The 17,819-nt window shown below is 45.5% G+C and overlaps 1 protein-coding gene across 2 annotated transcripts in view; it reads left to right on the top strand.

Annotated features, from left to right (window-relative positions):
* The window catches only part of LOC138958994 (protocadherin Fat 4-like), a 104,592-nt gene that overhangs the window by 32,905 nt on the left and 53,868 nt on the right, over window positions 1-17,819 (top strand). For both annotated transcript variants that reach the window (XM_070330341.1, XM_070330342.1), the window contains exons 7-12: window positions 474-566; window positions 11,414-11,515; window positions 12,453-12,569; window positions 14,687-14,786; window positions 15,236-15,333; window positions 16,782-16,958. In XM_070330341.1, the coding sequence (XP_070186442.1) occupies window positions 474-566; window positions 11,414-11,515; window positions 12,453-12,569; window positions 14,687-14,786; window positions 15,236-15,333; window positions 16,782-16,958 (687 nt within the window). The remainder of the gene's footprint in view (window positions 1-473; window positions 567-11,413; window positions 11,516-12,452; window positions 12,570-14,686; window positions 14,787-15,235; window positions 15,334-16,781; window positions 16,959-17,819) is intronic.

Here is a 17,819-nt window from a genome sequence, read left to right as displayed (position 1 = left end):
CTTTTTTGCATCTGGCCCTCGCCCTAAAGAGGGACTAAATCTACTATAATAACTACTACTACATACTTACATAATTAGTAAAACAGTATAAGTTTATGTACATAAGTGCATTATATGAAACATTGTAGTTTATAAATGTTCATGACAAGGTGCAAAGCAAACATTTGCGAGTCAATTAGAGTCAGAATACTATGCAATAGTACATCAACTCTGCAAGACAATGGATATTATGCAGAACATCATAATTTCGTGAACAAAACAATAAGTCAAAAGTGAGTGACTGTGTCCCAAAGGACATAACAATCAAGAATATACTATTTCGAGAGAGAGAGAAAGAGGAAGAGAAAGAGAGAGAGAGAGAGAGAGAGAGAGAGAGAGAGAGAGAGAGAGAGAGAGAGAGAGAGAGAGAGAGAGAGAGAGAGAGAGAGACAGAGAGAGAGCATAATTCAGCAGCAAATCTGTTTTTCCTCTAGGGCGACCCACGAGGAACGTCTGTTTTCTCCGTCAGTGCAAGTGACAAAGACAGAAATCAACAAAAAACGGTCCTGATATATTCCATCGTAAATGTAAGAATACTTTAGGCGTTTATCAGTGTGTGTTCGTCCTTATGTGTGTGTGTGTGTGTAAATATAAATATATAAATATTTGCCTATTTTTAAATATTTGCCTCTATATATATATATATATATATATATATATAAAGTTATAATGAGAGCGCTGCTAAAAATGCCAAAATGTGCACTCGATCGCTTGTACTTTTAAAGAAAAGTTAAATATAGAATGACGTCAAGAGCGAGAATGCATAGAAATTATACATGAGCAAGGGAGATCATCCTTTACTCTGTTTGTGTCTCCACCGCCTACATTCCAACTAGTGGAATTTTGAAAGCAGGGAGCACACTAGAGGTAATGGAAGAGGTGGGGGGTGGGGGTAAGAATTAGATCTAGAAAGAACTCTTCACAGACAGCCTACTGGAGAATCAAACCCTTTCGGAGCCGATTGCAACACTGAACAAGAATAACCCGAGGAGAGTTCCACAACCTCAATGGATTGGGAATTCCCCGTAAGTGCATTTAAGGGCATTCTCATAGAGTGCTGAACCTGAAAAGGTCCGTTTTTGTTTAGCCAAGACTGCTACCGGTTTCGAGCTGAGAAGCTCTCATCAGGCAGTCTCTTGGCATAAAACAGAGAAAGAGAGAAAATGAAAGTTTTACGCCCTCACGGCAAAGCCATTAGGGGCATGTTACACGGGAAATCCCGGCTTTGTATGAAAATAAAAAATAAAAATGCGGGGGGGGGGGGGGGGGGGGGGGGGGGATGTAGACAGCTGGCTGCCGGCTGCTAGAGGAGACCTGAAATGGGCTAGGGACCGGGTTGGGTCGTCTTGGGTCAGTGCTGAAATGGTTACTTTTTTGGCTGTTGGCCGAACGGACACCCGGGCTTCATATTTTTGCATGCATGTATTCGTGTTTCCAAGGCCTGAGGCTTTCGCTGTGACCCTGGGATCTTTATCGTGCGCATGTGTATGCGTGCACACGGGGGTGTTCGGACACCGAGGAGAGTCTGCACAAAGTTGACTCTGGGACACACATCCCGCGCCGAACTTGGGGGTTGAACCCACGCTGATAGTAACAACCGGTTTTAAAGCCAGCGCCTCTACCGACTGGGCAAGCTCCCCCCCCAATTTGTTGGGGTCAAGAAGTTCCATGGAGGGCGGGGGGTATGGAGTAACACATAGTGTTTTGCTCAGAACATTCCCACCCATGCAGAGCCGCGCTATGGGTACGCATTACCGTGAAGCTGGCAGTCAGTGCTACCAAATGTCGTCTGTGTCTACCACTCGGTGGTGACTTAATGTGGGTCTATGTAAGCAGATGCCAGCGCAAGCAATCTGATGCAGAGTCAGGAGGCGGTTTGGTACAAGAGAACCTTAGAGGCCACAGCCTCGGCCGTCTAAGGGATCTGTGTGTCTGGAGGCACATTTGGTTTCTGAGGTTCAAGCGGAGCTGTTGCCTCTGCTCCCAAGTTCCCGTGTCTGGAGGCGTTTTTGGTATGGTAGCAAACCTGTAGGTTGGGGCCTCTGCCTTTCAGGATGCCAGGACTACAAAATGTGTGTCTTGGGACACATTTAGCTTAAGATTCCAGAAGTGGATCTGTGCTGTGCTGGGTCTGCTGCAAGCACACTAGAACCAGCTCGCAACAGTTGAGGTGAACAAATTGGTGACCAAGACCATCATCGGTTTCTCTCCGAGTGATGGGTGTGGGCGGAGAAAGTCTCCCAGACTGAGAGCATTCTCCCTTCTGTAGCGGATGAGACTAGACATCTCTTCCTTGAGAGTGTCACAACCTTCAAACACGTGTGTGAGGTGTCCAGTCTTGCCACACTGACAGACTACCTTGTCCCAGTAGATGCGGCTGCTGACCGTGCGCAAGCGACGCAACAGGCTCATGGGTCTCGGGGGGAGTGGGAGGTGGTGCCCTTTCCTATTGTAGGGGAGGTGTATCCATCCTCTCTCTTCACATGTTTGTGACAGTGTCTGCTCTCTTTCCTCTCTTTTTAGCTTGGCTAGCAGCAGTTTGGCTTCCTGGCAGGAGAGCCGAATGTCTGTCACTGGCATGGTTGACATAGCCGCTGCTTTTGCTGCTCTGTCCGCCATTTCATTTCCCCGGATTCCTGTGTGGGATGGCAGCCACATGAGGGAAAAGTCTGTTCCTTTTGTCATAATTTGGTGGGCTAAGAAATGAATTTCAGTTTGCATCTCTCCTCTGTTCTTGGTGCCATGTGCAAGTGCTTGCAACGAGGATTTTGAGTCCGTAAGGATGACCACCCCCAGGGGTGGGGTTGGCAGATCGTTTATCAGTGTGCAGGCCATGTAGATAGCAAATAACTCTGCAGAGAAGATGCTGATCCCCTTGTTTAGCTTGTATTTTCGTGTTATATCAAGTCCAGGAATCGACAAGGCACACCCAGCCTCCCCTGACTGCAGGATCGAACCATCTGTGAAGACCTGTAGGTGGCTTTTAAATCGTTGATCGATCTTTTCTTTTGCAACTGTGGCTAGCAGCAATGGGTCTTCTGCCTTTTTGAGGCCGTCTCCATAGTCCATGATCAGATTTGGGGCTTCAAGCAGCCATGGAGGGTAAGGAAGAGTACCACCTGTGACCAGCTTTTCCTTGGACAGGCCACTCTGTTCCCATATGCCCTTCACATGGTTGTATATTGGGAGCACTGTTTGGTATGTATGAGTCTTGGATTCAAGAGCTTTGTATTGCATGTGGTCGGTATCTCCCATGTCTGGGGTAAATACTTCCACTGCCGTGTTTGGGACACAGTGTATTCTGACAGCCAGCTGTGCACATCTGAGGTGGCATTCCTCTTTCAGTGGCAGCCATCCCACTTCCTGGTAAAGTAGAGTGGAGACTGCCGATCTGGGGACCCCCAGCGCCACTTTGAGAGCGGCTCTTTCTACTCTTTCAAGCTTTACCCACTGACTGTCAGGAGCTGCAAAGAAAGCCTCTTGGCCATAGCTGAGGCGCGACCGAACAAGGGCACGGACAAGATGGATCAATGGTTTTCCGGCTGCCCACGACTCTCTGCTCAGAACCTTTATCAGGTTTAGAGAGCGTTGAGCTTTTCTCACAAGTGAGTCTATGTGTGGGCCCCAACTGAGAGAGCTTGTGAATGTCACTCCCAAGAACTTGGTTTTATCTGCTGGCACCAGCTGCACCCCATTTATGGTGATGGAACATGTCCTTTTGACAAGCTGCACTCCTGTGAAAGCCATGAACACGGTTTTTTCGGTAGATAGCTCAAAGCCATTCGTCTGCATGTAGTCAGCGATTTGGTCGACTTTTTCTTGGTACCGCCCCATTTTTGTTTTGATTGTTCTTTCTGACTTGCAGTTGACTGCTTCCCAGAGGGCCATGTCATCGGCAAACAGAGACAATGAGGCCTCCTTGAGGTTCAGATTTGCTGCATCGTGGACCATGATGCTGAACAATATGGGGGCTATGATGCTTCCTTGAGGCACCCCCATATCTAGGACATGTGTTTGAGAGATGGACTGCCCCACTCTAACAGCCATGAACCTGTCTGTGAGGAATTCCTAGACAAATTCCAGCAGGCGCCCTGAGATCCCCATGTTGGACATTTTCTGAATTAGCTTTCCATGCCAGAAAGTGTCAAATGCTCTTCTAATGTCGAAGAAGGTTGCCAGCACTGTTCTGCCTCGTGCTTTAGCCTTCTTGATGTGGGCTGTAAGTTTTACCACATGCTCCTTGCAGGCTCGACCCTTTCTGAAGCCTGCCTGGCAGAGGGGAAGAATGTTGTTCTTTTCAAGAAAGTGTTCTAGTCTGTTTTTTTACAATTCTTTCGTATACCTTGCCAAGGTGAGGTGTGAGTGAAATTGGGCGGTAGCTTGTCGGCAGGTGCCGGGGTTTACCGTCTTTGGGAAGAGCAATCACCAGAGCGTTTTTCCAGGCTGAGGGAAGTTTTGAGCTCGCCCAACAGTGCTGGTAAAACTGTAGCAGCACTTCCAGCATTGGCTCAGGAAACCGGCGTATCATGTTGTATGAAATGGGGTCTAAGCCGGTTGCGACATTTCCGGATTTGATTCCATGGATTGCCTTCCTCAACTCATTGATACCCAGATCCTGGTTTATCGGCAGTGAGTTGTCTGCTGCTGCTCGCCCGAATTTATCTTCTTCCTTTCGACGGTAATCAGCGAGCGACTGTGGCATATGAGCTGCCTGACTGACTTTTGCAAATGTCTCAGCCAGCACCTCGGCCTTCTCAAGATTACTTTGTGTGTACTCATTCCCGTTCAGCAAAGGTTTTTCAGGCAAGAACACTTTCCTTTTGAATTTTCGCAGCTTGTTCCATACAAGGGACGCATCTCCTTGGTTATGCACCTTTTTACAACAGAAATCTGTCCAGTAGGCTGCTTTTGCCTGTTCATTGACCGCAGCACACTCCTTTTCAACTTCTTCGAGGGCTGTTTTATTGGAGGCTGACTGATTCTTCTGATATGCTTTTGTAAAACGCCGTTTGCGCTGCACCGCAGCTCTGCATTCTTCATTCCACCAGGGGGAAGGTGCCTGTTCTCTCTTTTGAGGCCCAGAAGCGCGTTTTGGAATAGCTTGGTCAGCTGCACTGAGGATTGCCTGTCTGATGTTACCATAGTACTGGTCTATGTCATTGTCTTTGAACTCAGTCTCTCCACATATATGCGTCAGAGTCTTCTTGAACTTCTCCCAATCTGCTTTGGCACAGATGTACTTTGGCGTACGATCAACTTCAGCAGGATCAGGGTCAGCTTCATGGATGGTCGCGTGTATCAGATAGTGGTCAGATCCGAGTGTGTTGGGGTAGACCTGCCAGTCGATGGTAAGGGCAAGTTCGGGGCTAACCAGGGTAAGATCAATGGCAGATGATCTGTCTCTTTGTCGCTGGGCTTGTCTGGTGGCCGTGCCATCATTAAGTAGCACCAAATCTGAGATGCTGATGTCTTCAGCCAGCTGAGTGTCAGGGCTACTTTCTGCGTCAGCGTCCCACATCCGGTGGTGCGCGTTGAAATCCCCCATCACTACCCAGCTGCCCGAATCTGACGAGAGCTGAGTGAGCCAATTGGTACAACCCTGTGCCTTGCAGCCCCTGGGATAGTAGACGTTCACTAGATTAAGTGGCCTCCTTCCCCGCATGGAGATCTGCACTGCACACATGGAACCAAGTCCTTCCATATCTTGCATTGGTGGGTCTATAAGCTTGTACTTGAGGTCTGCCCGGATGTATGTGGCAACATGTACTCTCCCATTGTCAGCCAGGGCAACCTCGGGTGGGTAGTAGTAACCTTCCAACCGTGGGAGGTTTCCTATCCTATCCGAGGCTGACTGTAGAGCAACAATATCAGTCTCAAAATTGTTCAGATGATCTACTAACAATGGCAGCCGGCTGCTAAGGCTCAGCGCATTCCACTGTAATAAAGACAGGTTTCTACTTTTCCTGGGCAATCGTGTTGAGTCGGATGGTGCCCTTTTGTGAGCCATAGACGGACGATTTGCATTAGTTGGGCCCCCCATTGATGTCACTTGTAAAGCTAATTTCTTCCCCTTCACTCAGAGGAACCCCCGAGAGTATTGCACATAGGGCCTTATGACTGGCTGTTGCCTTGAAATGGAAGTCTGGTTTACCACAGACAGTCCTGCCCAAGCTCAACAAGCTGTCCATGAGTAATTTGGGATCATGCTGGGCTTTCGCATTGGCCATTAACGTAAGGGCCTTGGTAACAAAAGCTGCTGGGTCCTCACTGATAGGTGCTGCTGGCTGGGCATCCAGCTTAGACAATGCCAGTCTAGTTAGCCGTGACTCAATCTTTTTGCGTTTCTCAAACACACTTTCAGCCATTCTAGTGACGTCTCCCTGGATGCTCTGTCGAAGTTGTGGCAGTAGCCGTTTCACCAGATCATCTTCTTGCATGTTATCATCAGGTTCTTTGTCTTGACACGGGGGTGAATGGTTCCCCACTTCCATGGTATCACCTTGTACTGGTCTTTGTTCTTTTGCTCGTTTTGTCCTATTTCTTTTCTTTCTTGGTTTTCTTTGGATCTGTTGTTGTTCCTCTTCCTCCAGCCCCTCGTTGGGCTTCTTGAGGGAGGAAGCAACTTTTTCGTGTGTCGCCTTGTCATGAACTTGTCTATTGGGACCTTCTTGAGGCTGTTGGTTCCCTGCAATGCTGTTATGCCTCACTGCGTCAGCATAGTCAGTCCATAAAACAGAGAAGAACTCTCAAACTTCTATGCAAAAGAGAAAACCACATTTCTGCGGTAGGCCCTCTGCATAGACGAGAATCCTTCTTTGATTCCCATGCAACTGTCAGTGAAGAGTAAGAAAAAGAAATTTGAAGTATCAGCAGCTGCTCTTGGTTGTTGAAGCAACAAAATAGAAAGTTATAATGAGAGCGCTGCTAAAAATGCCAAAATGTGCACTCGATCGCTTGTACTTTTAAAGAAAAGTTAAATATAGAATGACGTCAAGAGCGAGAATGCATAGAAATTATACATGAGCAAGGGAGATCATCCTTTACTCTGTGTGTGTCTCCACCGCCTACATTCCAACTAGTGGAATTTTGAAAGCAGGGAGCACACTAGAGGTAATGGAAGAGGTGGGGGGTGGGGGTAAGAATTAGATCTAGAAAGAACTCTTCACAGACAGCCTACTGGAGAATCAAACCCTTTCGGAGCCGATTGCAACACTGAACAAGAATAACCCGAGGAGAGTTCCACAACCTCAATGGATTGGGAATTCCCCGTAAGTGCATTTAAGGGCATTCTCATAGAGTGCTGAACCTGAAAAGGTCCGTTTTTGTTTAGCCAAGACTGCTACCGGTTTCGAGCTGAGAAGCTCTCATCAGGCAGTCTCTTGGCATAAAACAGAGAAGAACTCTCAAACTTCTATGCAAAAGAGAAAACCACATTTCTGCGGTAGGCCCTCTGCATAGACGAGAATCCTTCTTTGATTCCCATGCAACCGTCAGTGAAGAGTAAAAAAAAAAAAAAAGAGCGAGAATGCATAGAAATTATACATGAGCAAGGGAGATCATCCTTTACTCTATTTTGTTGCTTCAACAACCAAGAGCAGCTGCTGATACTTCAAATTTCTTTTTCTTACTCTTCACTGACGGCTGTCTGTGAAGAGTTCTTTCTAGATCTAATTCTTACCCCCACCCCCCACCTCTTCCATTACCTCTAGTGTGCTCCCTGCTTTCAAAATTCCACTAGTTGGAATGTAGGCGGTGGAGACACAAACAGAGTAAAGGATGATCTCCCTTGCTCATGTATAATTTCTATGCATTCTCGCTCTTGACGTCATTCTATATATATATATATATATCAAGCCCAGTTCCACTCCATACCAGCTCGTGGAAGCGATTCATAGATGATATCTTCCTTCTATGGACTGGCACACCAGAAGAACTTGAGATCTTCCAGAAGCATATCAACACATTCCATCCTACCATCAAATTCACAATGGGTTCTTCGCCGGTTGAAATGCCCTTCTTGGACATCACGCTCAAAATGCAGGAGGGGTACATAGAGACAGATCTCCATACAAAGCCCACGGACAAACGAAACTACCTTCACTATACGTCGTGCCACCCAAGACACTGCAAGGAAAACATCCCCTACAGCCAGATGTTGAGGGCACGGCGTATATGCTCCCAAAAGAAGGACTTTGCACAGCAATGTCATCAGCTGGAGCAAGCCTTCCGACTGCGTGGATACAAGAAGAAAACGCTGGAGGAAGCCAAAGAGAGGGCAGGAGCAACACCACGATCAGAGGCCTTAGCGTACAAAGAGAAGTCTACCAACAACAGAGTTCCCTTTGTTATCACACACAACCCTGCCAATCCTCCTCTGCGGGAATGGTTGAAGGAAAATCAGGAAATACTGCACTCAAGTACACGAATGAAGGAAGCGGTACCTGAACTGCCAGTGGTTGGAGAAAGAAACGCCAAAAGCCTCAAACATATGATTATGCCTACTGTCCTTCCCCCAGCCCTCACCGTAGACTCTGACTCAGGTGTTGCAAAATGTGGTAAAACATGCATCATATGCAAAGAACACTTGACAGAAACCAAGACCTTCACCAGTGCCAGTACAAGAGAACACTTTGAGGTCAGACACCGCATGTCTTGCACATCGTCCAACATTATCTACATGCTGTACTGCAACAAGTGTGACCATGCACAGTATATCGGGGAGACAAAAAACAGTCTCAAAACCCGCTTCTACTTGCATAGGTCACACATCCAAAAAAATGTTGGTACACATGTGACAATGCACTTCAGTTTACCTGGACACTCACTGCAGGACATGCGGTGTTTACCCATCGAACAGGTGTACACCAACAACCCTACACACAGGCACGAGAGGGAACAGTTTTGGATCAGAAAGCTACAAACAGTCTTTCCAAGTGGACTAAACACTGTCACCAAATAAATGTCAGATGTGACAACACCTGATAGTTGATGTAACATTCCTGCGATCACGTCCGGGACGTGTTTAACTTTTGAAAGTAAATTTGACTACAACTGTGTAAAAGATATGTACTTTTCATGAACCGCCTGTTTTACAGTGATGAACTTGTATACATTGTTTTCAACCATAGGGACAACCCTATCAATTGAGAAAGGAAACTAACTTGCGTCGATCCAGAGCTTACCACATCGGATGTTGAAAACAGAAAAACAATTAATCTACTTGCTAACGTATTAACATGTCAACGCACATAAGCGGGCATGTAAATCTGCATGTGCCCGTTAATACAACAATATGTATGTGTGTGTGCGCGCGCGCGCGATTGCGTGTGTGTGCGTGTGTGTGGATGTACCTGTGTCAGTGTGTGTGTGTGTCTGTGGGTACATGATGATTATGCAGGGGTGTGTGCTAGCACGTGCGAACGCACTCAGTGGTCATGCAACGAGCGTTCATGTGCATACTATCTTTCACCTTTACTTGCCCGTTTTGAAGTCCTCAATGTCTCCCACCCACCTTGTTATCATCCAGGTACGTGTTCAGCACTGCATCATCTTTAACAATCCACTTGTTTAGAACTAGGCTTTGTTACTGTCTTATTCATTTTTGGAATTCCGGCACGCAAAACATATTACGTCATGTATAATTACGTCATAGACAGACATTGCGTCAAAGGATATTTGTAAACATCGTGCGAGCTAATAATAGAACACCCTGACGAAGGCCACGAGGCCGAAATATTGGTGAAAACGTGAAGGCTTGTTTTGGTTATTTTTTCCATATTTGTTTGTATATATATCTTGTTTTGGTTATTTTTTCCATATTTGTTTGTATATATATCTTGTTTTGGTTATTTTTTCCTTTGTTTGTATATATTATTAGCTCGCACGATGTTTACAATATCCTTTGACGCAATGTCTGTCTATGACGTAATTATACATGACGTAATATGTTTTGCGTGCCGGAATTCCAAAAATGAATAAGACAGTAACAAAGCCTAGTTCTAAACAAGTGGATTGTTAAAGATGATGCAGTGCTGAACACGTACCTGGATGATAACAAGGTGGGTGGGAGACATTGAGGACTTCAAAACGGGCAAGTAAAGGTGAAAGATAGTATGCACATGAACGCTCGTTGCATGACCACTGAGTGCGTTCGCACGTGCTAGCACACACCCCTGCATAATCATCATGTACCCACAGACACACACACTGACACAGGTACATCCACACACACGCACACACACGCAATCGCGCGCGCGCGCACACACACATACATATTGTTGTATTAACGGGCACATGCAGATTTACATGCCCGCTTATGTGCGTTGACATGTTAATACGTTAGCAAGTAGATTAATTGTTTTTCTGTTTTCAACATCCGATGTGGTAAGCTCTGGATCGACGCAAGTTAGTTTCCTTTCTCAATTGATAGGGTTGTCCCTATGGTTGAAAACAATGTATACAAGTTCATCACTGTAAAACAGGCGGTTCATGAAAAGTACATATCTTTTACACAGTTGTAGTCAAATTTACTTTCAAAAGTTAAACACGTCCCGGACGTGATCGCAGGAATGTTACATCAACTATCAGGTGTTGTCACATCTGACATTTATTTGGTGACAGTGTTTAGTCCACTTGGAAAGACTGTTTGTAGCTTTCTGATCCAAAACTGTTCCCTCTCGTGCCTGTGTGTAGGGTTGTTGGTGTACACCTGTTCGATGGGTAAACACCGCATGTCCTGCAGTGAGTGTCCAGGTAAACTGAAGTGCATTGTCACATGTGTACCAACATTTTTTTGGATGTGTGACCTATGCAAGTAGAAGCGGGTTTTGAGACTGTTTTTTGTCTCCCCGATATACTGTGCATGGTCACACTTGTTGCAGTACAGCATGTAGATAATGTTGGACGATGTGCAAGACATGCGATGTCTGACCTCAAAGTGTTCTCTTGTACTGGCACTGGTGAAGGTCTTGGTTTCTGTCAAGTGTTCTTTGCATATGATGCATGTTTTACCACATTTTGCAACACCTGAGTCAGAGTCTACGGTGAGGGCTGGGGGAAGGACAGTAGGCATAATCATATGTTTGAGGCTTTTGGCGTTTCTTTCTCCAACCACTGGCAGTTCAGGTACCGCTTCCTTCATTCGTGTACTTGAGTGCAGTATTTCCTGATTTTCCTTCAAATCATATATATGTGTGTGTGTGTGTGTGTGTGTGTGTGTGTGTCTGTGTGTCTGTGTGCGTGCGTGCGTGCGAGCGTGCGTGCTTGCGTGCCTGGTTTTGCGTGTGTGTGTCTGTGTCTCTGTGTGTGTGTGTGTGTGTGTGTGTGTGTTTGATCGTGGTTGAGTTTCAATGACGACACTGATTACTCGGTACAGAACACGTCACCATTCGCTATCACCGGATCAACCGTTTGGCTAAACGGAACTCTGGATTACGATGGCGGACCAACATCGTACATACTCAACATATCTGTAACGGTAAGTGAGTACATGCTTGAATGGGCATGTGTGTGTGTGTGTGTGTGTGTGTGTGTGTGTGTGTGTGTGTGTGTGTGTGTGTGTGTGTGTGGTTACACACGAATGCCACACCCAGACACACACACACACACACACACTCACACGCACACACACACAGACACACACACACACACACACACACACACACACACACACACACACACACACACACAGTGTTACGCAATGCTATACTTTTGACCCGTTGAATGAATAGGAAGAGCAATCTCGCGAACGATTCCTCTTTGTATTCTAACAGGTTAGGGCCCAAACATTATTAGAGTTAATTGAAACCTGGAAGTGTGTGGAGTTTTAGAGATCTAAGGATAAGGATACGGATGAGATTCATAAAGTGCTCGTGGAAATTCGGGCTGCTTTCTATCTGGGGAAAGCGAGCCACCATACAGTATATACAGCGCTACCAATTTTTTTTTCCTGCATGCGTGTATTAATGTTTCCAAGCCCTGAGACTTTCGCTGTGAACTTGGATTCTTTATCGTGCGCACACGGGGGCGTTCGGACACCGAGGAGAGTCGGCACTAAGTTGATTCTGGGAAATAAATCCCTCGCCGAACGAGGGTATCGAACCCACGCCAATAACGAAAACTGGTTTTGAAGCCAGCGCCGCTACTGACTGAGCTATTTCTAGCTTTGAGAACGTTCAGGAACGTGTGACCTCCATTTGGGACAACAAGACGTTCATCGTTTCTGGAGGTCACGAAACCTCATGCGTAGGCTATGTAAAGTTTGATAGCTCTCGCTTCATGAACATTCTAAAGTAATATAAGACGAGAGTGTCACAGAATACGTTCACAGTGTACGGGGATGGTTAGGTAACTACTTTGACTTTAGTATGACATATACACTCTCACAGCTTACGCTTTCACGTTTCGTCTTACAGGAACAACAATCTGGTGACACCATCTACACAACGCTGACGATTAACATCACAGATGTTGATGACGTCGGTCCGCGTTTCAGTTCCAACGCCACATACACACTCTCCGTGCCGGAAGGAGTAAGTCACTTGCAGCGTCGAAAGTTTCTTGATTGTCGTTTTTGTTCCTGTTTAATAAGATTCATGATGTTCACAAAGAACACGATGGCGTTGGAGAAATGGTTTGGATGGGTGATGGAAAATTGTTGATTGAAGATCGGTGATGGAAAATTGTTGATGGAAGATGGGTGATGGGAAATGGGTGTTGGTAGATGGGTGCACGACTATGGGTAATAGAAGATGGGTGTTGGAAGATGGGTGATGGCAGATGGGTGATGGAAAATGGGTGATAGCAAGTGGGCGAACGACTATGGGTGATGTAATGTGGGTGATGGAAGATGGGAGATGGAAGTTTGGTGAACGACTATGGGTTATAGAAGATTGGTGATGGAAGATGGGTGATGGAAGATGGGAGATGGAAGATGGGCGATGGAAGATGGGTAATAGAAAATGGATGATGAAAGATGAGTGATAGAAGATTGGTGATGAAAGATGGAAGATGGGTAATGAAAAATGGGTGATGAAAGATGAGTGATGGAAGATTGGTGATGAAAGATGGGTGACGGAAGATGGGTAATAAAAGATGGGTGATGAAAGATGAGTGATGGAAGATTGGTGATGGAAGATGGGAGATGGAAGACGGGTGATGGAAGACGGGTGATGGAAGATGGGAGAAGGAATATGAGTGATTGAAGATGGATGATGGAAGACGGGTGACGGAAGATGAGTAATGGGTGATTGAGGATGGATGATGGAAGATGGGAGATGGAAGATGGGTGACCGAAGATAGGTGATGGAAGATGGGTGATCGAAGATAGGTGATGGAAGAAGGGTGACTGAAGATGGGTGATGGAAGATGGGAGATGGAAGAAGGGTGACGGAAGATTGGTGATGGAAGATGGGAGATGGAAGACGGGTGATGGAAGATGGCAGATGGGTCATGGAAGAAGGGTGACGGAGGATGGGTGATGGAAGATGGGTGAGGGGTGATGGGAGCTGGGTGATGGAAAAAGGGTGACGGAAGATAGGTGATGGAAGATGGGTGAGGGGTGATGGGAGCTGGGTGATGGAAAAAGGGTGACGGAAGATGGGTGATGGAAGATGGGTGAGGGGTGATGGGTGATGGAAGATGGGTGATGGGAGATGAGAGTTGGAAGATGGGAGATGGAAGAAGGGTGACCGAAGATGGGTGGTGGAAGATGGGTGATGGAAGATGGCAGATGGACGATGGGTGATGGGTGATGGAAGATGGCAGATGGGTCATGGAAGAAGGGTGACGGAGGATGGGTGATGGAAGATGGGTGAGGGGTGATGGGAGATGGGTGATGGAAAAAGGGTGACGGAAGATGGGTGATGGAAGATGGCAGATGGACGATGGGTGATGGGTGATGGAAGATGGCAGATGGGTCATGGAAGAAGGGTGACGGAGGATGGGTGATGGAAGATGGGTGAGGGGTGATGAAAGATGAGTTATGGAAAATGGGAGACGGAAGATGTGTGATGGAAGATGGCAGATGGGTGATGGAAGAAGGGTGACGGAAGATTGGTGATGGGAGATGGGTGATGAAAGATGGGAGATGGGTGATGGAAGAAGGGTGACGGAAGATGGGTGATGGAAGATGGGTGATGGGTGATGGAAGATGGGTGATGGGAGATGGAAGATGGGAGATGGAAGAAGGGTGACGGAAGATGGGTGATGGAAGATGGGTGATGGAAGATGGGTGGTGGGAGATGGGAGATGGAAGAAGGGTGACGGAAGATGGGTAATGGGAGATAGGTGATGGGTGATGGGAGATGGAAGATGGGTGATGGGTGATGGAAGATGGGTGATGGACGATGGATGATGACAGGTGGGTTAAAGAAGATGGGTGATAAAAGCTGGGTGTTGGAAGATGGGTGATGGAAGATGGATGATGAAAAATGGGTGATGGGAGATGAGTGATTGAAAATGGGGTTATGGAAGATGGGCGATGGAAGATGGTTGACGGGAGATTAGTGATGAAAGATTGGGGGGATAAGAGATAAAACGAAAAACAAAACAAAAAACACAGTGAGGATTGAGAGAATGAAGGGACAGCATCAGCTGGCTGAAATAAAACTACATAGATACCACTGTGATGTTTATTACTACTCTTCAGAAATACGGTGCTAGCAATGCGTCTTTCGTCACCGACCCACGTCTGTCCGCCAAAGACGGAGATGAGCTCAATGTTCCGGTTCAGATTGACCTGGACCAAAGTAAGTATGCACGTATGATATCGCACCTTCGATACTGAGTTCCCAAAGTGGGACACCGATACAGTAAACCAAGCATTTTAATACCATCTCAGTTTTGCACAAGTATAAAACACCGCTGACTTAAAGGAACAGTCTTTACTATAAAAAGGTTCTCAAATCTGCCAATGATTTTACGGGACGAATTTTGAATTTATTCACGATTACAAACAGAACTAGACAACAACAAACAAAAAATACATTTTGCTACAGACTTAACAGACCTATTCAATTGTAGAGTTAACTAATTACTATCTTTCGACATTCATGTCATGTCTGATTTAGGGCACCTTTTGTACTTCTTTTTCACTACACACCAGTTATTTGCATCGTTGGTTGCGAAAAAGTAAGTCGACTGTCTCGTTGAAGTATGGCGCATCGTTTAGATTATTTTTTTATATATTTGATTTCAGCATCATCCTCACTGGCTGACAGGTTCAGAGTTGAAGAAAATGGGTCAATAAAATTGACAGGAACGCTAGCTCCGGGACAGTATACCATCAACGTCAGGGTAAGCTTTAAAACCCAAATGTAATGATATTGAGCTATTATCTGGGTAATATTCTTGTTTTCACCTCATCTCCCTTACACCGATCTGACGCAATCATTAAGCCCTTGTTGTTGAGTAAAATCCAACAGACTGCTTTAGTGCATGGTGAGCACCACGCTATCAAACAGTCACAGCAGAGGTGGCGGTAGACATTGCCTTGGTCGTTGTCATCTCCGTGGACTATTTATACTCTTCCAAAAAAACAACCTAGACACAGGTAAACATTTATTTATTTTAAATATGTTAGAGGAAAGCAACAAAATTCAGTTTGTAGTTTGTCAGTAACATTGTTGCTTACCACTAAACCACAAAAAGAACATCATTAAACCGAGACTTTACTGGGTGGTTGCCCTTTTATTGAATTGCAAAAATATTTTCTCCACGAAAATTACGTGCATGGCGCCGTGATGTTTTTTGTGTTTTTTTTAGTTTTTTTTAGGGGGAGAGGCACCCCAGGAATCTGCTTGGCGGTAGAGGTTGTTGTTGGGAAACGTTCACAGAGATGTCGCACCTTGCTATACCGATCCTGAGCCCGTGTGGTGACTCTAGGTCGGACTGACCTTGGTCTGTCCTGTACACTTTAAGTGACATTTACGCGGTTCCATAGTGCACATACAGTTTGTTGGGACACACCAAAATGCCATGCAACATCTTCATTAGTTGCACCTGCTTGCAACCGGACAATAGCATTATGGCGCTGGGCTTCGGTCAGTCGTGGCATTTACCGCACCTCAATTGCAGGCGCAGAGAGTGTCACAGAATTGCAGTTGATATGGCTTTCTCATCTCTGCCACTTGAGGCTCAGACAGAGGCAAACACATCACGGCGCTATGCACGTGATTTTCGTGCAGACAATCTTTTTGCAATTACATAAAAGGGCGACCACCCAGTAAAGTCTCGGTTCAATGATGTTCTTTTTGTGATTTAGTAGTTAGCAACAATGTAACTGACAAACTTCAAACTGAATGTGTATGCTTTCCTGTAACATATCTAAAAAATAAAATGTTTACCTGTGTCAAGTTTTTTTTTTGGAGAGTATATTTTGATAGTGATGTTATGTTTACTCTATACTTTTTTCTGTTTGTTTGTTGTTCGCTTGTTGGTTGCTGTTTTTATTGTTGTTTTTGTGTTGAAGCTGTTGTGCATCTTTTACTTCTTCCCCTGCTCCCTCTCTGTCCCCTTCCCCCAACCTGGTCCCCCTTTACCCCTCTCCTTCCTCTCACCCCCGCCTCAATTCGATGATTTCTGTTGACACACAATCATGATAATTAAACTGTACATGTTTGCTATAGAACACTTCATTTATGACTCTTTAGGTCATCACAGATGTCTAAATCTATTAGGTGATGCGCTGTAACTACGTAGTATCCACCATTCATGTTCCCTTTCTTTCATGTACCCGTCCACAGGCGTACCAGACCAACAGGCCAGTCGACCGCTTCGCCATCGCCAGCGTGTTGGTGACGGTGTACGACGTCAACGACAACAGACCCATCATGTCCAGCCCCACCTACTCGGGCAGCGTGCTGGAAGGAGCTGTGCCCGACACTGTGGTGCTCACCGTCTCTGCTTCGGATAGCGATCAGGTAGAGGGGAAGAAGACAGTCTGTAGTATATCGATGTCGTCGTAAAATTTTGGCGGAACTCGATACTTTGCGATTGTGATGTTTTTGTGCTTTAGGCTAAGTAAATCGTTATCCGTGATATTAATCATTCTCTTAAATACGTTTGACAATACATTATGTAACATTCCTTTATCTTTCTATCCATACCAAGTATGAATATAAACACTATTTCATAATACGAATAATCAGTGTTGTCCTTCTCCCAAAAAGCTATTTAAAACGAGTTACGCCAAAATTCCATGACGACGTCGGAATGTGGAATAGACGTCGTTTGTAACAAGAAACGAGAAAGGCGCTTTTGAACAACTTTTTGTTTCACAAACCGGACAGAAGCAGCGCCCTGAAGCGCATTCACTCACTTGGATTTGATTAATTACCATACTTTTGTTGCTTTTGGAGCATCTCGTGCCGTATATGCGACTAGATTCCCCAGAATCTTCAGATTCGTCAAATTTGCCAGAATCTTACCCCAAAACGGTCAGATCAAAAGTATCCCTTTGGTTTAAACAAAATTTTATTCAGAATTTCTTCGCATGAACAGTTCAAAACACACAGCTAGGACACGCACTCAAGCAAATGCTTATATCACGTGACCAGAACAATACTAAATTACACACATTTTCGTAATGGTGGTATCCCTTTAACGCATGACTAACTGACACTCAGCTAAGTCTTCTACTTGTTGAAGTTGCCCCATAATTATGAGTCTGTCTGTCCACAGTAAAGACCATCGGGTCTTTCTTCTTCTTCTTCTTCTTCTTCTTCTTCTTCTTCTTCTTCTTCTTCTTCTTCTTCTTCTTCTTCTTCTTCTTCTTCTTCTTC

The sequence above is a fragment of the Littorina saxatilis genome, linkage group LG2 (assembly GCF_037325665.1).
Source record: "Littorina saxatilis isolate snail1 linkage group LG2, US_GU_Lsax_2.0, whole genome shotgun sequence".
Lineage (NCBI taxonomy): Eukaryota > Metazoa > Mollusca > Gastropoda > Littorinimorpha > Littorinidae > Littorina > Littorina saxatilis.
Note: the sequence above shows the minus strand (reverse complement) of the source record. Positions and strands in the feature narration are given on the sequence as shown.